This window comes from Diplodia corticola (assembly GCF_001883845.1).
Source record: "Diplodia corticola strain CBS 112549 chromosome Unknown scaffold39, whole genome shotgun sequence".
Lineage (NCBI taxonomy): Eukaryota > Fungi > Ascomycota > Dothideomycetes > Botryosphaeriales > Botryosphaeriaceae > Diplodia > Diplodia corticola.
The window spans coordinates 307556-331761 of NW_017971518.1; the positions used below are offsets into that span (position 1 = coordinate 307556).

At 54.0% G+C, this 24206-nt stretch overlaps 7 protein-coding genes across 7 annotated transcripts; 4 read left to right on the plus strand and 3 right to left on the minus strand.

The window, feature by feature from the left end:
* Positions 1–648: 648 nt before the first annotated feature.
* BKCO1_3900091 (epoxide hydrolase) lies at positions 649–2066 on the plus strand (the record flags this gene model as incomplete). Its single annotated transcript, XM_020275405.1, has 4 exons — positions 649–1544; positions 1597–1723; positions 1776–1931; positions 1989–2066. 4 exons carry the CDS (start codon positions 649–651, stop codon positions 2064–2066), a joined length of 1257 nt encoding a protein of 418 aa, XP_020128586.1.
* A 136-nt stretch (positions 2067–2202) lies between these two features.
* Positions 2203–4236, minus strand: BKCO1_3900092 (arca-like protein; the record flags this gene model as incomplete). Its single annotated transcript, XM_020275406.1, has 8 exons — positions 2203–2230; positions 2376–2496; positions 2555–2986; positions 3044–3305; positions 3366–3832; positions 3895–4074; positions 4128–4156; positions 4205–4236. 8 exons carry the CDS (start codon positions 4234–4236, stop codon positions 2203–2205), a joined length of 1551 nt encoding a protein of 516 aa, XP_020128587.1.
* A 592-nt stretch (positions 4237–4828) lies between these two features.
* BKCO1_3900093 (phytanoyl-hydroxylase) lies at positions 4829–5989 on the plus strand (the record flags this gene model as incomplete). Its single annotated transcript, XM_020275407.1, has 4 exons — positions 4829–5483; positions 5538–5752; positions 5803–5895; positions 5951–5989. The coding sequence occupies 4 exons, from the start codon at positions 4829–4831 to the stop codon at positions 5987–5989; spliced, it is 1002 nt and encodes a 333-aa protein (XP_020128588.1).
* Positions 5990–7756: 1767 nt separating this feature from the next.
* On the minus strand, positions 7757–9073 carry BKCO1_3900094 (zinc finger cchc-type protein; the record flags this gene model as incomplete). The annotated part of the gene is made up of 2 exons (XM_020275408.1): positions 7757–8359; positions 8561–9073. 2 exons carry the CDS (start codon positions 9071–9073, stop codon positions 7757–7759), a joined length of 1116 nt encoding a protein of 371 aa, XP_020128581.1.
* A 3563-nt stretch (positions 9074–12636) lies between these two features.
* Positions 12637–17214, plus strand: BKCO1_3900095 (neutral amino acid permease protein; the record flags this gene model as incomplete). The annotated part of the gene is made up of 3 exons (XM_020275409.1): positions 12637–12876; positions 12935–15376; positions 15436–17214. The coding sequence occupies 3 exons, from the start codon at positions 12637–12639 to the stop codon at positions 17212–17214; spliced, it is 4461 nt and encodes a 1486-aa protein (XP_020128582.1).
* Positions 17215–17460: 246 nt separating this feature from the next.
* Positions 17461–21133, plus strand: BKCO1_3900096 (alpha-ketoglutarate-dependent-dichlorophenoxyacetate dioxygenase; the record flags this gene model as incomplete). The annotated part of the gene is made up of 6 exons (XM_020275410.1): positions 17461–17616; positions 17676–18394; positions 18889–19368; positions 19419–19876; positions 19926–20541; positions 20608–21133. 6 exons carry the CDS (start codon positions 17461–17463, stop codon positions 21131–21133), a joined length of 2955 nt encoding a protein of 984 aa, XP_020128583.1.
* Positions 21134–21242: 109 nt separating this feature from the next.
* Positions 21243–23667, minus strand: BKCO1_3900097 (ankyrin repeat domain-containing protein 50; the record flags this gene model as incomplete). Its single annotated transcript, XM_020275411.1, has 2 exons — positions 21243–23130; positions 23186–23667. 2 exons carry the CDS (start codon positions 23665–23667, stop codon positions 21243–21245), a joined length of 2370 nt encoding a protein of 789 aa, XP_020128584.1.
* Between the last annotated feature and the right edge of the window lie 539 nt (positions 23668–24206).

Here is a 24206-nt window from a genome sequence, read left to right on the forward strand (position 1 = left end):
GGAGTCTTTCCGCCACAGAGACTTGGCAACGCGTAGGAATACCCACAAATGCGGAAGGGCCGTCTGCTGGGTAAGCGGAGGGCGGAGTTATAGTATAAGAGAAGCAGGCCGGCTCGGACCGGCATCTCACAAGCCGTGCGTCCGGCTTTCTGCTCACCGATAGTGCCGTGCCTCCCAACGTTGATTGGCCATGGCTGAATCATGGCGCCTGCAGCCATGATTCAGGCACCGGCGTCCTGCTGTCGGATAAACCCATCATCGCGCGCACGCATGCCTGATTCTGGTGGTACACCTTCTACTTTTCCCACGGATATTGAGTGAATGGGAGGGATGCGTTTTGGCTCTCGAGATGCTTCCCGCCTTATCATCATGACTTCGGTCCTCGGTTCTTCTTGGCTGCTCCGGCACAATATTATGCGGGATGCCTTAGAATCCGCCGGACATAGTTTGCTTGCACAAAACTCGGCCCGGAATCCGGTAGGTCCGCGATCGGCGCTACAAGTCTCGGATGCGCCTGGAGCATGTCAGATAGGATTTGTGGGGTAAAAGTCAGTGTTCAAATCAGGGACGTTAAAAGCCAGCTTACCCGCGACGTATATAATGCTTTCAACGAGAAACCACCGGTCTACATCAAGCCGCCGCTGCACCATGACTTCCCCGTTTGCAACGCCTCCTCATCCCGTCACAGGAGCGGCTTTGTCCCCCTTCAGGGTCGACGTGCCGGATGCGGAGATCCAAAAGCTCCGCACCCTCCTCGAACTCTGTCCCATCGCGGCGCCCAACTACCCCAACAGCGCCCAGCACGGCGGCCGGTTCGGCGTGACGCGCGACTGGCTCGCCTCGGCGGTCTCGCACTGGGCCAGCCCCTCGTCGTTCGACTGGCGTGGGCACGAAGCCAAGATCAACAGCATCCCGCACTTCAAGCTCTCCCTGGTCGACGACTACGATGCGTCCGGGACGGGGGCGGCCTACACGGTGCACTTCGCCGCCCTCTTCTCGCCCAACCCGGACGCGGTGCCGATCCTCCTGATGCACGGCTGGCCCGGCTCCTTCACCGAGTTCCTGCCCATCTTGCTGGCCCTGCGCGACCAGTACAAAGACGACCCGGCGGCGCTGCCCTACCACCTCGTCGTGCCGTCGCTGATCGGCTTTGGCTTCTCCACCGGCCCACCCCTCGACGCCGACTTTGGGCTCGTCGACCAAGCCAGGATCATGGCGAAGCTGATGGCCGCGCTTGGCTTCGGCAAGCGGACCGGAGGCGGCGGGTACGTGGTGCAGGGCGGGGACGTGGGGGCCATTGTCAGCACCGCCATGGCCGCCCTGTACGATGATGTCAGGGCCGCCCATCTGAACCTGCTCATGCTGCGCGAGCCGCCGGAAGGGCTGGATCCCGCCGCCGTCTCCTACTCGGCCCAGGAGCTGGAGAAGATGCAGTCCGCGAAGCAGTTTGTCACCACCGGCATGGATTATGCCAACCTCCACGGCAACAAGCCGAGCACCGTTGGCCTTGCCATCGGCAGCAGTCCGGTCGCGCTGCTGGCCTGGTGAGTTTGGATTCATTGGGGAGAGCACTGTCATCCTGCTGACTGGCACCAGGATCGGAGAGAAGATGCTGGCTTGGTCAGACCCAGCCACAGCGCCTTCACTCGATGAGATATTGCTGAACATCAGCATCTACTGGTTCACCGGATGCTACCCCACGAGTATCTGGTTCTACCGGAATGTAAGTCTTCATGGCCCCTTGGATCAACGTCAGCTTACCAGAAGAACCCAAGCTTGTCGATCGGAGCAGGATCGCACCCGAGGTCACTTGGAAGGGTATTAAAGGCAAGCCTCTTGGCTTTTCCTCTTTTGCAAAGGAGATTGGCCCGCCACCAAAATCGTGGGTGGATGCAACGCGGGTCGTGTCGTGGTACAGAGAACACGAACAGGTAATACTCATCTCTCCTGAGATAATAGCAGAACAGTGCTAACATGAGCTCCGATAGGGTGGCCATTTTGCTGCGCTCGAGCAGCCTCACGTACTGTGGAACGATGTTGTTCATTTCATCGATGAATCTCTGTAGCCTTATCAACGTCGTTAATGTAGAGTAAACGAACTTTTATGAGCTCCAATGCTTGCGTAGCCGATCGTGGACCTTGAGACATGGCCAGGTCAGATGGGCTTCCGACTTCTCCAATATTTGAAGCAACGCCTCTTGCTCATCCCTCTCGGTAAATCGTTCGCCACCTTGGCAGCCAGTGTGTTAGCAAAACCCCTCGAGATGTCCAGGAGTACAACCAGCTTACACATTGCTATCACCATTCCAGTGATTGAGATTGCCGGCTGATTCTGGGAATGGGAAATGGCAACCCCGCACATCCGTCTGACGTACCCCCGAACCCGCTCGTCCATGTGCCGTACTGCAATCTCTCGATCCAGTCCCAGTGCGGGGAGGCTCGGATCGTGTACCAGAAGCAAGATGCGGCAGACATCCGAATAGAGCTGTGCTCCAACTGTGCGCCTTCTGTCAGCCATGATCGTCTCCTGCCTCCGGTCCGCAGCCTGACATACTGTGGCTGTCGTTGCTGAACCAAATCTTCGGGAACGGCCCTCCACTGTCTCCTTCTTTTACATAGAGAACCGGTCTGAACCACAGCGGCTTCTCACGCTCCCATCTCTCCAGGTGGTCATGCAGCCGCTGCCACTCCTCCGCGCTTCTTCCCCCGGGCCCGTAGCAGAACGTCACAATGTCGGCGCTCAGTGCAATCACACGTGCTGCCCAGGTGTCGTCGTCGGCCGGGGCTGTCGTGCGGTCGAGGTGGAGGAAGTTGGCCAGGGGCTGCACCGGCGTGCGAGTCAAGAATGAGATGAAGATCTCTTGCCGCAGCGTGACCAGAAGTGAAGCAATGCGCAGCCCCGAGTCTCTGGCTATCTCTTCTCTTGCCCGGAGCAGTATATGTGTGCCCAGGATATGGCCACGATTCTGCCGATGGTCGTCTACGTCTGTGCATTGTAAGGGAAAGCTCGGTCGATGCGCGCGAGGGACATGCGAGCACTCACCGCTCATCTCATCGAAGAGGCGAAGAATTGCCGTTGCAGCAAACAGCGTCGTCTCGAGTATTGATCCTCGGTCGTTCAGCGCCGGGATGAGGGTTTGAAGACACTTCCGCATGTACTGGTCAGACGCGAGTCGGTCGAAATTCCCCGAGATGCTGAGGTGTTTCGCTGACACGGCAAAGATGGCGTTCAGCAAAGTCTCGCACGTCGACGAGGCCTGTATGACGGTCGTGGCAAAATGACGGTCTTTGCTGCAAAAGTCAAACTGCAGACTCACGTCGATAAGCAGTCCACATGCAGCAGATGGTAACTAACATCTACGTACCCAGTGCGAAAGATCGGTGACAAAGTAGCACAACAGTCGGGCTTCATCGGGATTCCTCAAAGGCCACAGTCCCGGGAAGTCGGAAGCAGATTCAAAGTGAACATCATCGGACAGAGTCGTCTGTTCCTGTCCATGTTGATCCTGGTCATGATCGTCCGGCGGAGCTTCCAACCACCAAGGAATCCCGACAAAAGAATCTGGTGAAAGACTGACAGCCTGGATTTGGGGGAGTCCGTCTAGTGGCAGGGAAGGCACATTCGCTGCGTCGTATGGAACGCAGCTCGGATCGGCCGGAGAAATCTCACGTGGCTCTACAGATTGATCACTCTCGGGCCGGTAATCGTAGGCTTGGGTCGGCTGCCCGGAATCTTCTTGTTCTGGTTCCTGTAGCCTAGAGGGGGTCGTTTCCGTGTCTTCAGCAACCTGATAAGGATCTTCCCCGTCCCATCCGTCTTTGATGAAAACCACTGCCAAAAAGGTCAGATTCCTGGGGGTCTCGACGGAGTCAAAAAAGCACCCGAGGCCTTACAGTGTGGAGGAATTTGGACCCAGATCTGGTTCTTGTACTTTCGTCTCTTCCGCCGCTTCTCGGCGTCTGACGCGTGGACGGTGGGATTGTGGTCATGACGAAATCGGCCACCAATGATCGTGGGCACGCATTTGCTTCCACTCTCGATGCACGGGCTACAAGCAGGCCCTTTCCCGTCACCTAAAACGTCATTTGCCCTGCGAGATCTGTCCCAAAGCTCCGATCGTGCTTACATTTTATATGGCGGCGATTGCATTCGTCACTTTGGTCGTCAGTGCGTGGCCGCACTCTTCCAGAAAGTGAAACTTACCAGGCTTGTCGATGGCGCAGCCGTTTTCTCATTTTCCCGTTCGAGAAACACAAAATTTGGAGAGAGCACGGGAGACATGATGGAGGGGGGCCATGAGTACTAAAGGCAAATGTGCCCGGGCTTAGTCAGCGGAGACATTTTCCTTCTCCAGTGCTGCACTGCGTCATGGCCCCGCCCGGACCCCAAATGCGGGGGCGCTCCCTTGCCATGGACGGAAAACTTTGCCCGACTCGTCGCCTCCACGGGCCGACTGATGGCCACATAGAGGCTCCTCAGAGAAACGGGCAATTGGAGCACACGTGCAGGGAATATTCTCCACCACGGTTAGCTACATTCAATAAGCAAACGGCAATTGGAGGGACCAGACTCACAACCGACTCTGATAAGCATTGCGGGGTAACGTTCGATGAGCTTGTGCAGACGTGACTTCACAGTGTGCGGTGAGAGCGCTAAGGAGGCCAAAGAGGCAAGTGTGCCCGTCATCTCATGTCAGAAAGTGCATATAAGTACACGAGGCATCGCTCAGCAAAGAGCAATCTCGCAAGCGCCTTTTTGATCAGTGCAAGCATTCTCGCGTTGGTATTCCTGCAGAGAAAACTGATTTGGGAACAGACCTTGCAAAGCATGTCTACCACCCAGACGACGCTTCACACTCCAGCTGTCGATTGGCCAAGCGTTGGGCTTAGAGTCAACGACGGCCCCCTCCAGCCCTCGGAGGTCCTTCCTCTTCGACCTTCCTTTCCCAACGAACCCTTGGACGTTCTCCGGGAACGTTATAACAAGGACGGCTACCTCCTCTTGAAGAACCTGCTCCCACGCGATGACGTACTCCGGTGCCGCGAGGAATACTTCAAACTGCTGTCGCCGACCGGCGTTCTCAAGCCGGGCACCGCTCCTGTCGATGGCATCTTCGACCCCTCCAAAGACAAGAACATGTATTTTGGTATCGGCACAGCGGCCGTTCCCCGTAAGCCGGCGGACAACACTGCTGAAACTTTCACCGACCTGGCCATCAAGGCGCACACGGAGCCGTGGTACACTGAAGGCCTCTGCAACCATGCTGTCTTGATGGAATTCATCAAGAAGTTCAGCGGGTGGGGTGACGATACCCTTGCGCTTCGGAGGACTCTTTTGCGGAACAATACTCCTGGCAACAAGGCGATCGGTGTGCACTACGATCAGATCTTCCTGCGCCATGGAGAGCCGACCGCCATCACTGTTTGGGTTCCCATCGGCGACATCAGTCTCGAGGGCGGAGGGCTGATCTACTTGGAAGATGGTAAATCACTGATCAACACTGAAGCTGTTAGCGGCGAAGGCTGACTTTGAGTAGGAGACAGTGTCGGTGAAGACGTCGAAAACGAGTTCTCCAAGAGGGCAAAGCAGGCCGGGCTGACAGAAGAGGAGGCAAAGGACGCCTTCAACCGAAACATGATGACGTCCGGTTTTCTCGCAGACGGCCCTCTCGGGTTCGGACGTGAAGTCAAGAAACGCTGGTTTGTATCCGCATATGAGGCTGGAGATGTTACGCTGCACAAACCCCATATGGTTCGTATGCGTCCTGGGCGTCATATTTCTCTTCGCTGATGTGCGAACAGATCCACGCTTCAACCGTCAATGAGGATCCGCTGAATCGGATTCGCCTTGCAACAGACCTTCGATTCGTAAACTCTGCCCGGCCCCATGACAAGGTGAGTAGCCACGTATGACGAGCTTTGACTTGGTTCCTGACTCGAGGTGCAACAGAGGTGGATGGAACATTTCTCACCCGACGATGGGCTCTAAATGCTTCGTACCTTGCACAGGAGCAAACGAGGTTGCAGTGTAAACCCATTAATTTGTAGGACAATTGGTATCACGCTTTTTCGCACCAATTCAGAGGCTTATATTACCAAGCAAGCAATTATCCAAGCAATTATTCTCCGCTACACCGTCGAGTGCCTTGAAAAAAAAAATAATCCCTAATGCATAGCCGTGACCCACCTTCTCTTGAATTTGCTGCTCCGAATCGTCATCGTCCCCCTCACCCATCATTCTAGCCTTACGCAAAGAAACGAGCCGTCAACGTAGGACTGGTGGCAGGACTGGCCGGCGTCGTGTACGCAAGCGCCGTCGTGGAAGCAGGGCACTTCGTTTCGGTGGTTGTCGCAGTCTTCGTATACGTCCTGGTCGAGTAGATAGAGGTCGTGTGATCCGGAACGGGGCCCCACGCGACCTCAAAAGTTTCCTCCTCGTCTGCGCAACATTCGTTGGAAGCCTCACGGAAAGAACAGCAGTATTTGCCGGACGGGCAGGGAATGATGTTCCAACTGCCGCTTTGATACGGTTCGTCCGGCACACCTGCAGAGCACATCAGACATTGGACACGCAGAAGGTCGACGGTTTGTATACTCTTGTGCGTGCAGTATTGAGCACCGGGACAGGCCTCTCCCATTCCCGAAAGGTATGTGCATCCAGCATACTGCAGGAGTTCCAATGAGTTGTTCGAGGGCGTAAAGCACAAGCCGTTATCCAAACAGGTGGAATCCTGCGGGCAACACGAGAGTTGCGGACTGTAGTAGGAGAGAACATCGCACTTTTTCAAAGCGTTGTCCGGCTGAGGGATGTGTCCGGCCTCGTAGTTGTATAGCGGCGGGTAACAGCTCGCTCGTACGAGCCCAGAGAAGGTCAGAAAGGCCGTTATCTTGGAATTAAGATCCAACATCATTTCTAAAAGATTTTTAAGATTTCACTGGATTGGCTGCGTGAATCGATCGTTGACGAGCAGATACGGAAGATGGCCCGCACTCTTAAATAGCTGGACTGCTCCTCTGGCCACGGCTGGACTGTTGTGCCAAGTCACCACGATACCGTAGCAATATTGGCAATATGGAGTGAGGTTTTTGGACCGGGGCCGCTTTAGGAAGGAGGATAGTGCGAAAATAGGTATGGTGATCCGTGCCTGATCCTTTGTGGATGGACGACGCATGTCATTGGCCAATTGCCCTCGTATTATTGCCACACGTTGCCTAAAATTCCTTCCAACCCTGCCAACATCATGCCATCGCTGCAGCACTCCATGGCAGCATTTTGCCGGAAAAACTGTATTGCCGCCGCCTTGAAAAAAAATCCCTGGCTGCCAGTGCTGGACGCCGGACGGGCCCAGACGAAGGGCGAGCGCCGCAACTGTCTTGCTGGCACTGCTGCCTCCGGTACCGCCTCTCCCAACGCTTCTGCTCGACGTGGCACTTGTGCAATTTGTTCAAATGGACGACGGTGGTGATATTACCATTCTTAACTATCGGCTGACCTCTAGGCTCTCGGTGGCACGGCAAGTCTACTAGGCATATAAACGCATATTTGTGGCATTCGCGTGTCAAGAGTCACCACGGGTTCCACCCTCACTGACCAGTAGTTGGTGCACTGTAAGAACGAGAAGATGCGCGGCAGAATGCAGCTAGACGAGAAGGCGGTAAGGCACGGACAGTCTTGTCTGGGTGTGTGAAAGGAGCTATGTAGACTGGGTCCAGAACGTAGGGCGGATTGGAGTGTGTATCCTAGGACGCCTAACCTTTAGCACCGGACCTCAGTATCCGGAACCTCAGGCTGCTCCTCGACAAAGTATCCACGAATATCCAATGGTGTAGCGCACACCTGATTGTCTTGCCTTGGCTTGAGCCCCGTCTCCTGTCTCCTGACCTTTCGGCCAACAGCGAAAGCGTCATCAACCAGGACATCGCGCACCGAAGTACCTCCCCCGGCCCTGAAATAGTCCAGAACGGCTGTCACAAACTCATCCCATTCCCCTGCCATACCATCATCCCCCACAAAGGCCGAGAAGTCGACCTGGATCCCGACGGTCGATTTCCCCGGCGTGCTATTCTCCCGGACCAGTCCATCCCAGGTGGCCATGTCGGCGACAAAGCCTGCATTTCCGATCTGGTTCAACATGTACCGCCGGCAGTGCGTGTACGTGTTCATGGATAGCACCGATAGTCCGTCGCCGTAGTTCCTGAAGACGTCAAACATCTGGACCGTCAGCCGGAGCAGGCCGTAGGCCCGCATGCAGCCCCGCCCGTCGTGGTAGACGACTACGCCTGTGCCTTCGAGTTGCCGAGTGTCAAGGGCAGCTGCGGAGGCTTCGGCGGTCGGCCGTTGGATCAGGCGCCGGCAGCGCTGATGAGAGCGCAAGAAAGCTGGCGAGGCTGCCGAATTGTTCGGTCAGTTGGAAAAGGTTAGATCACGTGCTATCATATATGTAGTGCAAGCAGATTGATCACCTTTCGGGGTATATAAGGGACCCCCGTGGGGCAGGCCCTCCTGGCCCTCATGCCAACAATCAACACTCATTCGATCATCAAAAGATCACCAGCTTACCATTCCGATGCTGATATCTTTGAGGTCGAGTTCAATCGCGGAGAGCATTATTAGAGTCGTAGAGACGGCCGTGTAGTTCGCGCGCACCGGTACGGCGACGCTGGATGCCGGGCTGCTACTCGCGGGTATTGGCGGGACCCCCCGGAGCACGTTCGCATATTTGGCGTTGGTCTGGGACTGTAAGCTCAGATTCCTGCGCGTCGTCTCCACTAGCGCCACCAGCTGCTTTTCCATCTTCCTCATGCCTTCATTCATCTCCCTCATACGTTCCTCCATCTTGGCCTGCGTCTCCTCGGGTATCTCAAGCGCGCCACGCAGGCGCTTGATGTCCCCTCCAAGCTCTTCGTTCCACTCGGTGAGCCGGTCATCCTGCGCAAGCATGACGTTGAGTAAGCCGGTCACGTCGTCCAGGATCGAATGGGGAGACAGTTCGGATGCGGTGGTCGCGCGGAACCGATTAGGGTAGGGACGAGGCTGAGATATTCCATGCAGAAACCCTGTTTTTAGTGCCATGATCCTACGAGACAGAGGTCAGACGCGTCAATTTTTCGTCGGGCCAATGCCGAACTAACAATAATATCGGACTAGCTGTTAGGATTTGAAGCTGTGGCTAAGACTAGATCCTCTTGGCTGCACGTTCACTTACACTGCTTTCATGCCTAGGAACAACTGCTGAAACCTTCGGCGGGGATGCCTGATTATGTCTTGCTAAAACTTGCGGGGTGCTATACGTGGTCGCTATAATAAACGCCCGATATACTACCGCTTAAGACATAGGCGTTATAGCTGTAAATGTTATTGCACTGCGCGTAAAATATGTAGGATTTCTTATAGCTATATACGGTAAAGTGCTCGCGGTAACGTTGGGTTGTACGTTGATTCTTGCCTTATTTATAAGTAATATAGTAATGCAACGTTTAGGGCGGCACTATCTACTTTAAGTTAGTGTTTACCTATACTAGGAATAATAAATGGTAAGGTTATTGGCGTAGGAACTCATGGCGTAAAAAGTAAGTAGTAACTGATATCCGAGCCGTCATTGACTAAAACCGCTAATAGTACGTTTGAAGAGTATAAAAGCTGACCTCCCGTAGACTCTTCTTGTTCTCTAATCCCTACCCAGAGCACCTCTTGAAATAACATTACTGGTAGGAATCTACTACCGCTACGTCGACCATTCTGTCCATCACCCAATGTAGGCCAAAAGCCCCTTCTTTTAGCATCGTACGTGGGACTAATTCTATTACGACTATAAGTATGAATCTCCACGTCAGCATCATCTTTGCCGCGGCTGTCTTCACCCGGGTCTTCTCTGCTGCCGTCCCGGACGCCGCGGCTGAATGTGGCACACTTGGCGTCATGTCGCTTGACAACATTTCCGAGGGCGTTGATGTCGCCGACATTCGCAAGTGTGCCAATCATCCTCTCGGCCACAACCGCCCTATGGAGGGGTCATCTTTGGCACCTATGGATGGCTCGAACGACACTTTGGTCGATGCTCCCAGCCTCCTAGCAAGGGATTGCTGGTTTGGCTCCGAATATGGCTGCACGAACGGATATTGCTGGAAGACCTGCGGAGCTGGTGGCAAATGGTGCTGGACTGCTAGTAACGGTGGCACCGGCCCGTGGCATACGTGTGCCAGCTACCGTGACTGCAAGAAGTCTTGGGCTTGCGGCAAGGGTTGCGACAAGTGTGGCTGTAGCTGTTAGATCACTTCACAGACATTGGTGGCTCCGAGCCCGCCTACTAAGTAAGGCTAGTGCTAGTACTATTAGAGCCTTTTTTTCATATGAAATTCGATGATTCCCTTGATCCACTCGATGGAAACATGCCTGTGCTCGGGGGGCTGCTTGTTTATGTAAATTTCGTAGTCGTAGAGGCAGTGACCGTCAGTCGTCGTCTCCCACCGCCACGCAAGGGCGCAGTGCCGAGTTGTGCCAGACGGCGTCCATGAGCTCCTTGAAGGTTGTAAAAGTTGGAACCCTTACCCACTGCACCATGCGCGTGCAGGCCTTCCGAGGTCCTGTCTACTCCGTGTAGTAGCCCTTCGAAACCTCGAGATATCAATGTGGTGCGGGTGAGGGTTGGCTGCCCAGACGGGCCTGGCTGGCAGTGCTGTCCGCCTATTGCACACGCGCGTAAGATCAGCTTGGCTCTCGTGTGGTGGAGTAGCGCGATCGAGTCTGCATACGTACCGGTGTGTGACAGCGGCGTGCGGTGAGGTGGTAAAGGTGTTCAGAAAGGTGTTAAGGGGTTTTGTCGGTGAGACGGTGAAAGGCTTGGGGCGTGATATCTGTTGTAGAGCAAGAAAACGGATCGTAGTATTCTCAGATTGCTAAGTCCTTCGCTAAATGATGTCCGCCAAGAGACAGCACAGCCCCTCGGTTAACAGGATGGGGCCCGTAGTATTCCAGATACGCATGAGCTTCTGAGGCACTACCGTGGGGGCGGAGATTCAACGCTTGGTTCAGCAAGATCACCGTCACTCTTCAACCACCGCAACACCTCCGCATCTACTGCCGTACCTCCGCCTAGACTGTCCTTCTTCCTTCCACAACGCCGACCGTGGTCGGCATGTCGCAGTCGTCCCCACCGCACTCTCGCCGGACACAATACTGGCGTCGCTTCCAGTCATCACTCCCCGGACGAGCACTGGTTCTACAAACACCCTGGTCGTGCTTCACCATTTGCTACCATCTTCCTCGAAGTATCCTACTCGTAAAAGGGCAAAGATTTGTGGCGCCTCGCTAAGGAATACGTGGTCGAATTCGTGCTGTTATCGGCTGCGACCTCGCATACGAGCCCAAGTACCATGCCCGTGGGAAGCAGTCGAGTTACCGCAATCTTCCCGCCGCGTTGTGAAAGCCACTGGTCGATTGACCTCCACTACAAGCTGAAGTGCTCACATCCCTAACGGCTGTACAGGGCTACCTGCAGCTCTAATTTCCAAGGCGGCGATGAATTTTAATTGCGATCACTTCGTAGCCTGCCTTAGTCTCCCCCTGATGCCCGGCGCGCCTCCAAACCTGACACGGTACCTTTCCGATGGGCCTCTGCAACCTAACCCCATGCTTGCGCTTATCATTCCTCAGCGCCACCTTTCCCGCCAAGATCTCCACGTCAAAGCGTCGAATGAGCAGTGCAAGCATAACCGGCATCTGAAACTTCGCAAAATATCTTCCCGTACACATTGACCAGCCACCATCAAACGGTACTATCCACAATAGTTATAGGACGCTTCGAGCTGGAAAGCAGGGTCGGCCACATGCGCGTCCATTGACGCCGCCATATTCGGTGCATTAGATGCCGAGCCTAGCTGGGAGCCAGCCTCGTTTATGCGTTCCGATTTGATTTGGTTGTTTGATGCGTTGGCGTTGCTGCCTGTGGGGCTGAAGCGGAGGCCAAGAGCTCAGCCGCACGTCCGACCAAACACGGCATCGCTGCCAGGGTTCAGACAAATTACACCACGTCCAAAATGCTACAGTAGCCTTTTGGATAGATAGCAGCATGTAGGTAAGGCATTCGGGCTATTTACATGTTCCTGGTCACTACTAACTGTATAGATTAGTGTCGGAATAATAGGCTGTCTAGTTATTTTTAGAAGAATACTATGGCGTGTAGCCAGCCTTTGATAGATCGGCTATACGGCGAGATATTATGCTTTATATTTTCAAAGGCTAATTGCTTCTAAGCGAACAAACTATGTATCGCTGCCTGAAGCTGAGCTGGTGTTTTTCCCGCCACCTGTGAGTGAGCGGGGAATTGGGCTTCACTTAATAGGCAAAGTGGTGGCGATCAATAGAAAAAAAGCACATTAGCGCTAGCTGAAAGGTGTAGTTGAGAGGCATGGATCTTCGCTCGGATAATTGAGTGCTCTCTCTGGCCCCCAATGCTGAGGCTCAAAAAGCCACACGCAACGCCGACCCCTTTTGAACGAGTCAGCTACGCGGCTGAAAAAAAGGAAAACAAGACTTCATATATATATATCGCGTTACATGGCGGCATATCCTACCGCACCAAGAGGTTTCCTTCTGCTACCACGCTCAGATAAAGCATTGCATGAGGAGTTGCAGCCATGGACGAAGATGCAGGAGCTGCTAACGTCAAGCGCGCTCTGGGAATCGCGATCGAGAAGTACAACAAAGTGACAGGAGAAGATATTAAGCTGGACAACAAGATGACTGTGGCGGAAATGACGGCCGACATGAAGAAAATCGACTCGGGTCGGCTGGAAGGGCAGAGGACCGAGATCTTCAAAAACACGATGGAGACGCTGGTGAGCCTAGGATCTGTAGCAGCCGAGGCGGCATCCATGGTAAGTCGTTCTTGCATTCGTGTTCATATGAGCATCAGGTCACTGAGCCTCGCATCAGGTGTTCCCGTCGGCAACGCTGTGTTACCAAGTGCTGCGCCCGATTATCGACACAGCCGAGACGTATCGAAAGTACTACCGGACAGAAGTCCTTTTCGAAACGTTGAACAGCCTCGCTGCAATCCTCAAGAGAGTCACGGTTTACCTCGACGGCGCTCGTCGCGGCGCACAGATTGACAATGCCCTCGAAAACACCATCGTTCAGCTGTTATCACACTTTGTCACCATCTGTGCCATCTACGCCAAGGTCAAAAAAGAGCATGAGACAATAGGGGGGAGAGTCGTCCACTACTTGAAAGCAGCGGTGCATTACGATGGGGGCATCACAAAAGAGTTCGACGAGATCAAGAAGCTGGAAGCCGAGGAGTGGCAGAACAATTCAGTCCAAACACGGACCGTTACAACCATCACCGGCAACTTTCTGCAGGCAGATCGGAACGACAAGATCCAAGCAAGACACCGCAGTGTGATCAAAGGGAAGCTACCCTTTAACGAAGAGAGCCCAGCCTGGAACTCCTGGTGTACCGCTCACGAGAAGCTTCGAAAGGGGTTTCTGCATGGACATGGCGCCTGGTTCTTCAAAGACGATGCTTTCCGCGCTTGGATTGACGTTGGAATGGGCAGCAACTCGTTCAAACCCGTCTTTGTGTTGCACGGCCGCAGCGGCAGTGGAAAGAGTCTCCTTTGCTCAGAAGTCATCCAGTACCTGCACCAAAACTTCAAAAAGAAGCAAGAGCGCATCAATTCGATGCCCCGAGCATCAATTGCTTACTTCTATTTTGGCAAGGCAGACGCCACGAGAGCACCCAAAGCCGAAGAGAAGGACAGGACCAGGAAGAAGGAGCCGACAATGGACGATGCCCTGAACGCAATCCTTTGGCAGCTTGCCGAAAGCGACACATCATACCAAAGCTTTGTACACGGTCAATGTGACACCAGCCCGGCATTTTCCACCGCTTCGGAGAGATGGGACAGCCTGGTTACGAGTTATGCCGAGCCAAAGGCATCCAAAACTCGCAAGGTGTTCTTCATCGTTATCGACGGGATCGACCAGTCTGGCGATAAAACAAGGCATGAGGCAGAGGATACGCTGAGGGTTATCATGGACAAGGTAGCTGGACTGCGGGATAAACAAGTACAAGTCAGGCTCTTCCTTACCTGCAACAGCAAAAGTCTCAAAAGGTTCAGAGAGACCGACAAAGGCGACGCTGTCCAGTTTTTCTTGCTCAAGAGTCTTGAAAACGCACAAGACGTGCAGGAGATGGTCAAATCCAAGATCAAGGAGCTCTCTGAAACCCGGGGCATGGTCCCTGAGCGACAGCAGCTGCTTCACAACCTGGAGATTAAACTTTGCAAGAGCTATACAGCCGAGCCCTCTATTGTCAGGGCCGTCTTGGAGAGGATGTCTCGACTGCAGAGGAACAGAGACTACAAGGAGATTCTTGAAAGCGATTGGGACGACCGCAAAACAATCATCCGGTGGCAGACAGAGGCTTTGAATGGGGAGATGGGGGACGAGCAGATCGAAGATCTCAACGACTTCATGGCATGCATTGCCTCACTGCAGGTGTGGCCAAGCCTCGAGCAGTTGCGGACCTTCATACTCTTGCGCACTGGCAAATCACCCGAGATGCCTCTTCAGACCCAAATCGAGGGAACATACAGCCGCCTCTTCGAAATCGAAATACCAGAGGACGAGATAATTGTGTCATACGAGATGATGTATTATCTGTTCGATGAGGAACAGCCATTCGAGGGCGTAGACGCCCCACGCAGCGTATCAATGGTTCCCGACAAATTGCAAGATGGACCCAGCAATCAGCTCAGCGAGGCGGAAATCAACCTCATGGAAGGCCTCGTCCGCTCAAACTACGGTGTGGATGCATTCAAGAGGTTCGGTTTTGATGAACATTTCAATCACATTAGACGCAAGCAGCTGCGCCTGCCTCAGCCCCGTCCCAGGATTGGCTTCCAAGCTGCAGAAAGCCATGTGCGGATTATCATCCGCCTCTTGAAAGCCGTTTCAGACCCAGAGTACCGAAATGAAGCCGAGTCCCTTCACGAATATACGGCAAAGTACCTTTTCTTCCATCTTGAAATGGTTCAAGACATCGATCAGATTGACGGCAACACGAGACGAGAGATCGGGAGAAACCTGCATCAGTTTTTCCACGACGAGGCGGCAGTGGAAAATTGGTTGGAGAAGGCACCTTCAAGCGACTCTCAAGAATGGTGCGAGTCTTTCGATCACGTTCTCAGGTGGTTTGAAGATGTGGAGGTATCTGCCGGGGCCAGTTGTAGTACTGGATCGGACACCAGCGCCAGCATAGACGCCCATGACTTGCTGGCGGTCCCTCGCAAGATTTTGGCATCACATTGGCTGCAAAAGAATACGTGGAACGCCAAGGTTGCACATACTTGGTTTAGAGATCTTGTGGAAAAGGTAGCCGAGTCTCATAACGACGTCCCGAGATTACATAATTCTCACTAACATACCTTTAGATTTCGCAGACACATGAACCCATAACCCAAGGCACAGATGAGCCCGCTCCCGCAGAGAGCACGGTGAAGCCTGAGCAAGAGAAAAACCCGAGCAACAGCCAAGAGGAGCTTCCCGCTCAGGTAGATGCTGAGGCTGTGAAAGAGCACCCCGAACAGACAGCCGAGACACCCAGCTCGGTCGAGTACCGGATCATGGATTTGGCCCATCATGCCAGCAATTTGCTGCATGTCTCAAGCAGCGATGGTGAGGATTTCATATGGCATTTACGGATTGGGGAGACGCTCCAGGAACATAGTCTTTCTTCAGCCGCGGAGAAGTCATGTGATAAGGCCATCAAGCTCCTGGACAACACTTCCAACAAGCCGGACGACGAGTGGAGAGTTTACTGGTGCTTGGTTCAAGCCAGCCCCAACAACATTGCTAAAGGCGTCGAGAACCTCGAGAAGCTTCTCGAGAGGCTCAAGAACCAAAAGTACATGAAGACCCACCCAGCCGAGATGCAGAACATGGTCAAGGCGCTTTGGGAACTACACAACGATAGCTGGGGGCGCCCCCGAGACGCAATGAGAGCTTGTCATCGGCTTTTGGAAGGCAACGCCGACAAGTCTTGGCTCATGGACCAAGCCTGGGCCCTCATACACTCTGATCGGACGGAAGACGCCGCTGGTTTCTTACACGACATTTCTGGGACACCGGTGGGGGGTGGACCAAGCCCTCTGACAACTCTATTTCACCATTACGCCTCGTCGAAGGCGTTCCATGACACCATTGCTAGGATCCTCAAGCTTGAAAAAGGGCTATTGGTAAAAGCTTACCTTGACTCTATTCACGCTGCCGGGTCCGACGCTCGCCTGCAAGTTTTTCTGCGCCACTATTACGGTGTCGCCCTGGCATATCAGGATGGTGCTGATGAAGCATGCATCATCTGGGAGAAGAGCCTTTTCGACAGCTCTGTGTTAACCCTCGACCAAGTCGGCAATGGCGAGATCTACAATACACGTGTCCAGACTCTTCAAGGCTTGCTGACCGAGTATTTGCAAATTGCGCAAGAAAAGTCCGGCAAAGATCAAGCGGTTGGTCTACCCGAAAGGCTCGAGAAAGTCAGGCATTGGGTCACCCAAGAACTTGGACCCATCGGAGACAGTGATCATCCAGTGGTGCTGTTGCTGGCTCGCGCCTACCATCTGGTCGGGAAAAGAAGACTGGCAAAAGAATGCATGCAAGGCTTTGTCAAGACTGCACTGGAACTTCTCTCCGATGAAACGACCGATAACGACTGGGAAGGTCTGGTCTTTCTCACACAGGCAGCCGCAGCGATCGACGAAGATGGGTTCGCGCTTGCGGCATGGAAGCTAGCCAGCCCGGGCACGACAGGCCACTTGTGGTGTGACGGTGGGTGCGGTCGCCTCGACTTGCAGAGCATGGATTTGCTCTCCTGCAAAGACTGTATCGATGTACAGTTCGAGCGATCTTGCTACGACCAGCTGCAGAATGGGAAGCTAGACAGACGTGTTTGCGGGCAGACACATGAATTCCTTACGCTACCAAAAATGGACCCAAAGGCCTTTAAGCAGATGGAAAGAGGTTCTATGCATGAAGATGCTATCAAAGATGTATATCACGCCGCTGAGCACTTATTTGGAGTGAGGGTCCCGGCCGTTGAGAACCTGGCTCGCCCTGAGCCCACGAGATTCCAGTACATGAAGTTACGGGTTCAAGTAGCCGGAAGCCACCTCAGGTGGAAAATAACCCAGAAAAGAAAAGAAAAGAGAGAATGATTTCCCGGTTGGACACGGTCCGCCCGTGCAACGCTCTATTGCCGTAACCTTCGGCTATAGCAATGATCGGTATTAGCACAGACAATAGCCGTGGACCAGCAATAGTCGCACGGCTATTTAAGAGTCTCGGTTGTCTCTGTGCCGGAAAGCAAAGACTGCTACAATTCAATCTGTTCTCTTTTCATCCTAATTTGACTTGAGCAGTTCAAACTCCATTCCAGCTGCACAGTTTGACCACTCTTCACAATGCCAGTCGATACCACGGAAACCATCTTTCTGGCAAACACAATCCCCAAAATCAGGGAACTCACTCCCGGTTTTGGTGCCGAGGTCCATGGTCTCAACTTTGATGATGGTGCTACCGAAGACGGGTATTGCTTGATCCAGGAGTTGGTGAAGAAGGTACATATATACCGCCTCTGCGGCGGAATTTCCTCAATCGCTGATCGATATTCCCGTAGTACGGTGTTGTCGTCATCCGCAAGACCAACCTGAATGACGAGTCACACATCCAACTGGCTCGCAAGTTCGGAGAGCTGGATGACGTCAGGCCTTACAAGAAGGCAGGCAGGAAGAACCGTCTCAAGTATGATGAGCTGTTCGACGTCAGCAACATCGACACGGACGGCACTATCATCGACCGCGACAGCCCCCGAGCCCAAGCCAACAAGGGCAACAGTCTCTTCCACGTCGACTCCAGCTTCAATCCGCGTCGGGCCGGCTACTCTCTCCTCCTGGCTCATGAACTGCCTCGCGCCGGTACCGGCGGCAGCACCGAGTTCTGCGACACCAGAGCCGCGTGGGACGACCTTGATCAGCAGATCAAGACGGAGATTCTTGAAAAGGACTACGTCGCTTGCCACTCCATGCTGCATTCCAGAAAGTTGGCTGCGCCCGATTTCTTCGCCGAGATCGAGCCCGAGAACTACCCCATGGGCCGACACAAGCTAGTGCAGAAGCATGAGAGGTCCGGCCGTATGAACCTGTACCTTGCCATGCACATCCACCATATTGAAGGCCTGGAGCCCGAGCAATCAAGGGCTCTCTTTGATCGTCTCATCACCCACGCCACCAATGAAAAGTACCGTGCCATGGTCGAGTGGCACAATGTTGGAGATCTTGTTGTCTGGGACAACACTTGCACGATGCACAGGGCCGTTGGGGGCGATTTCGCATACAAGTACAGAAGGGATATGAGACGTGCTACTGTCCACGATGACAGCAGCCAAGCATGGGGGCTGAATGAGCAGACGGAAGTGCGCCAGGGCCTTCCTTGAGCATCTTGATCCCTTTATTACCTTGTTGCGGAAGGACTTGAGCGAGTGCACTCACAGAAAAGTGTAGCAAATGAAATTCCTTTCACCTTTGAGAGCAGCTGGCATCTCTTTCAAATGCGGGGTAGCTGGCGTTGTGACTTTTTGCGGTAGTATTCGATCGGCTATGGATATCTATTGCCGGCTATTGCCGACTATTGCCGAGCCGATAAGTGAGGATTATCTTCGCTCTCTCCACTCCAACCTTTTACCGATGACTGAGAATGACGACCGGGACCGGCAAGAGATCTTCTCGGGCTTGCTTGAGATGCCGACGACGTAAAACTAGATGCAATCTGTAGGGACCCTACCCGCTTTGGATACTACACAGTGGATCGTATGGCTAACAACAACTTTGCAGGGATAGTGTTGGTGAGCCCAAAAGGCCACCCTGTGTGTCTTGCAATGTCGCTGGAAGTGAATGTGTGCTCGTCAAGTCCAAAAGAGGGGGCAACTTCCGGTCAAATCGACGAAGGAAAGAGACGGTAGCATCTGCAGTAGCTCCTACGAATGAAGCCCCTGGGGCGATTTCTACGTCATCAACCAGAGGGATTGACGACGGTGCTCCGTCAGAAGACCTCTCAGAGGGAGCCGACGGCGAACACGGGGAGCAAATGATTGACGAAAGTCTACACATGAAGCTCACAAACCCATCTGATGCGCTTCACATTCTGGCACTCTCCGGCGAGACTTCGTCATCGCTTCCGGTTGGTAGCATGACTCCTGCGAACAGGACGCAGCATCCGGATGAGCGAGACTCATCGACAACGGTTCTTGACGATTACGAATTGGTTCAGAGAGGACTTCTGCACCCCAGCGTTTTACCTGAGCTCCTTCACATGTCAGTTGTGCAAGCGCAGGGGCAAGCAACCTTTGCTAACGGTGAAGTAGATATGCCCATGACTACCACCCTTTCTGTCCCATTGTTCCTTCTTACTTGCTCGGAGAGTCGGCTATGCATATGACACAGAGATCCGATTACTTTCTGCTTACCGTTATGCTCACCATTGCATCGAGGGATTCTCCAAGTCACTCGCTTGCACACCGGTACTGCTGGGATCATACTCAACGCCTTTTACTCGAAATACTTCTCGCATATCCTTGGGCCCAGACTCCACGGACCGTTGAGGGCCTGTTACTCTTGTCCGAATGGCTGCCTCACACCCAGATCAAACAGACGACTTCAGAAGCACCAAAGAATCTCTTCAGCGAGGACATGACCGCCTGGTCTCTCATCGGCCTGGCCGTGCGACAAGGGTACTCCCTACGCCTCGACAGAGCGGCGTTCCGAGGCTCTGGTGACGGTGGATCCAACGAGCAAGAGGAGCAGAAGCGGCTCATCTGGATATGTAGGTTTTCGAAAGTAGCTCGGAACAAAGCTGACGATACCCAACGCAGTCGTCTTTCTTGCAGATCGGCAAATATCCGCCCGCTTGGGCCAATCATTCTGGTCTCGCGGGCCTTCACTATCCTCGCAGTTCACCGCCAAAGACTTCCCCAGCCTCAGACCCGGCGGCCGCAGCGGCAGGGACGACGAAGAAGACTACGCATCCGCCCTCCACGCCACCATCGACCTGACCCAGATCCTGCACAACGCCCACGCCACGCTCTACTCCTCCCCAAGCCGCACCCTCGCAATGATCCACGACGGCGACTATGCGCGCTACCTCGACGACCTCCTCCGCGCAACCGACACCTGGCACTCGACATGGGCCACCATGCACGCATCCCACAAGGTCAAGAGCACGATACTCCTGACGTACGAATACATCCGTCTCTACATCACCGCCTTCTCCTTCCAAGCTGTGCTCACGCGCTCCTCGTCCGCTCCGCGCCGCGACGCACCGCACCCCGACCACCGCCCGCTGGCAACCCTCTTCTCCCGCGGCATCGCTGCGTCGCCCGACGGCCGCTACATCTCCGACGCCATCGGCTCCGCTATCGGCCTGCTGCGCCTGTTTACCGGCCTCGACCCGCACGCCATCATACGCTTCCTGCCATCCCGCTACTACTTGTAAGTCCCCCTCCCCTCCTGGCAGCAACACACACGTCACGACATCCCGTCAATACATTCGCCCAGGTACGGCGTGTACGCCGCCGTCATCCTCCACAAAGCCCACTGCTTGGGCGCCTTCCAGCACGCCTCCCTGCGCGACGAGGTCGCCGATTTGGCCACGCGCTTCGTCAGCGTCATGCAGCATGCGGCAGCAGGCATCGATGCACACATTGCTCGCGGCTATAGTCGCGTGCTGGGGAAACTGTGGTGCGAGCGGCGAGCGTCGTCGCCGCAGGGCGGCGGCACGCGTGATGTTACGGAGGGCCAGGGGTATGATGCGTCGAGGGGGGGTGGTGGGGATGAGGTGCAGGCGTCGGAGCCAATGATGCGGCAGGGGGGAAACCAGGGAGGTCTCGATGATGGCGATGCTGGGGCGGGAGACTGGGAGGTCGGGTTTGATGCGACGGGGCTACGTGACGACGATTTTGTGGCCGTAGAGGAGGCGCTGTTTGGAGCGTTCTTTCCTGGGATTACGGTTGTTGGGCAGCAGGATGGGAGTGGCGGTATTGTGGGAAGCGGCGGGGGGCTTATGGATGGGTGGTTTCTGTGAACCATACTAAAGATACCGCTTCTGACTCTATGGCTTACGATGACCACGGTTTATAATAACTATAGCTAGTAACCGTAAAGCGGTCACCGACTTTGTCCCTCGTTAAGACCTACGAGAATAAATCCGTAAACTCTCTCCGCCGGCGGGATGCATAGTCAGACACTTTAAAGTCCCGGGTATCAGAAATGCTAGTATCCACACGCTCTTCGCCAAGCCCGACTAGTAATTTTGCCGTCTGGTAGTGCTCGTTTACCACGGCCCATATCGCGGCAGTGTAGCCATTAACATCAACCAAGTTTGCATTTACAAGTTCCGGCTTCAGGTCTGTAAGCAGCTTGACGATGCCTACATGCCCTTCTCTTGCCGCCCACAAGAGCGGCGTCATGCCGCGCCAGCCCCTCGCATTGAAGTCAACTCTGCCCTCACCAAGGCTTATAAAAGCTCCGACGATGGCTTCGAAGCCTTTTTCTGCTGCGCATCCCAGAGCTGTCTGGGTGAATGTCTCTGTGGAGATGTTGACGTCGACTCTATCCTGTGGGAATGCCAGAAGGGTGGTGACTACACTTAAGCGGTCTTTGATCACGGCTTCTTGCAGCGCTGTTCGGCCGGAGCGGTTCGTGCGGTTGGAATTGACTTGTTCCGGTCCCAGATTCATCAGCAATTTCACTACGTCAGCGCGCCCACCTGCTGCTGCCAATGTGAGTGGTGTGTCCCCGAATTTGTCCTTTCGATCGGGTTTCACCATGCTTGGACCGAGGTTGATCAAGTATTCGGCAGTCCTGAGGTGCCCATTCTGTGCAGCGTATGACAGAGGTGAGCGTCTGTTGATATCTCTCGTCGTGTCCACGTCGATCCCTCCTGGACCCAGGCAAACCATTGAGTCTACCAAGTCATGAAACCCATTCTTCGCGGCTACGGTGAGTAGGGGTCGCCGGCGGCAATGAGTGCTGGTGTTGAAATCCACCACGCTAGGCCCAAGGGCAATGAACCGCTCCACCACGGCTCTGTGTCCGTTATTGACCGCGTGTCCGAGAGGTGTCGGGTAACCGAAGGGTAGTCCAGAGTCAAGACGTACGTTTTCAAGCCCAAGATCAAGAAGGGCATCGACGACGATAACATGGCCCTGACTACAGGCCAAGGCGAGAGGGGTCATGATGCAGCTTTCGTCCTCAAAGTCAACGTCAACATCTCTGAAGTGGGGCCCCATGTGCGTGGTCAGAATGCAATTCAGAATTTCCCCCAGTCCGAAGAATGCCAGCGTGTGAGACCAGAGCCAATGTGCGGGCTCCTGGCTGTATCCATTCCAGTAGCCCACGGCATTCCCTGCTTGGCTGGCTGTAGCCGTGAAATATCGGCTTTGTAGGAACTTCCAAAGCGCTGCATTGCAATCTTGCAGCAGTGCAGGCTGACTGTGCCGTGCATGGTGTCCCCAATAACTGGAAGCGTACTGGAGAAATTCATGGTGGTCTATCCGTTCCTCGAACGCTTGATCCGAATTTGGCCTTGCACATGCGAAGTCGTCAAATGTAAGATAGGTCAGGCAAGCGAGGGACATCTTCATTGGAGCGCAAGCCATCCAGCCCGGGGAGTCGATGTCGAGATATTCTTTTGCTGTAAGATGAACCAGCTGGACGGTGTTGCTGCCGCTGTTGATCGAGACCAGTCCAGCGCAAAGTGAGATGACCTCAGCGCAGCAATCTGGCGTGAGGTTCTCCTCGTTGAGCCGACAGTCACCGGGTCTGATTGCGAGGGCTGTGTTGAGCTCGTTCAGGCTCAGAGCTCTTCCCGCATTTGCCACCCAACGCAAGACTTCATGTGCCCATTCACGGTCGTCCTCCTCTTCCTGGCTATCGATTCGTTGGATGGCCGCCTGGTATGCAGCATTAAGTGCTCTGAGGTCTCTGGGCCCCTGAATGAACCCCCGTAAGGCATTCTTGACGTCCGCCACAGTCTTCTTGGACTTGAGCGCGTCAAAGTAGAGTTGAGCAAGAAGAAACCTATCACCTCACCAGTCAGATGTTACGCCTACTTCCACGGCCAAGGCTAACTCACATTCCGTCAGCTGCTTCGGAGATATCCTGAGAGATCTGAAGCTGCAGGGCCTCGTTCATTAGCATTACCCGGGTGAGATCTTGTCGACCTTGCAGGTATTTAAAGACGTCGTCCTTTCGCGCGGAAATTTCGAGCCTTGCATGATTGTCAAAGTCCTCCTGGATGATTGGAATATCTCTTGACGTGGTAAAAAGCTTTACGGTGGCAATTTTCTGAAGGTCCCGCAGCGTTCCAAGAAACCTTGGACGTATGTCGTGGGCCCAGTCTGAGCACTCGTCGAGACCGTCTACAACAATGAAAATATTGCCGTGGCTCTTGACCAAGGAGAAATGGGCCTTCCTTAGTTGTTCAGTATTTGGCCTTTTCCGCCTTTTACATTCCTCGTCCAGAGTTGTGATGGCGTCATGGAGATGATCTCTCCCTTCAGCAAGCTGCCTCAGCAGTGCGGCAAGCAGTCGATCGGCGGTCTGCTCTTTTCTCATGTCGTATCTGCAATATACGTACACTACCGAGGAATGGTCGCTTGCACATAGTGAGATCAGGTGGTCGATTACAATCGACGCAGTCATCGTTTTACCGCCACCTGGAATACCGGAGCAAAAGATTGTTGAGCTACCACCTTCAATCCAGGAGCAGAAAGTAGGATGGGATAGTATCCATTCGCCCGTTCCTTTGCACCGCTTCTGTAGCAGGTCGGCCTGCATGGACGTATGACGGTCTTGGCTGAGCCAGTCAAGGATCTCCTTTGTCCGCTTCTGCGTTAAGTCTGCAAAATGTTGGCGCTTTAAGAACGTAGTTTGGCTGGGTCCACACGTATACGTACCGTCTTAAAGTGGCTTTACGTTATTACTAACAGCGCTAATAACTACACTTAAGTTGAGAAGCAAGTAAGTAATAGTTCCTAACACTATAGAATAGGTATTTAGATCCCTAATCCCCGCCAAACTTAGGGTCGACCGTACGGGTCAACCGTTTTTTAGATACCTATATTTTTTCTATTCCTAAATACTACTTACTATTA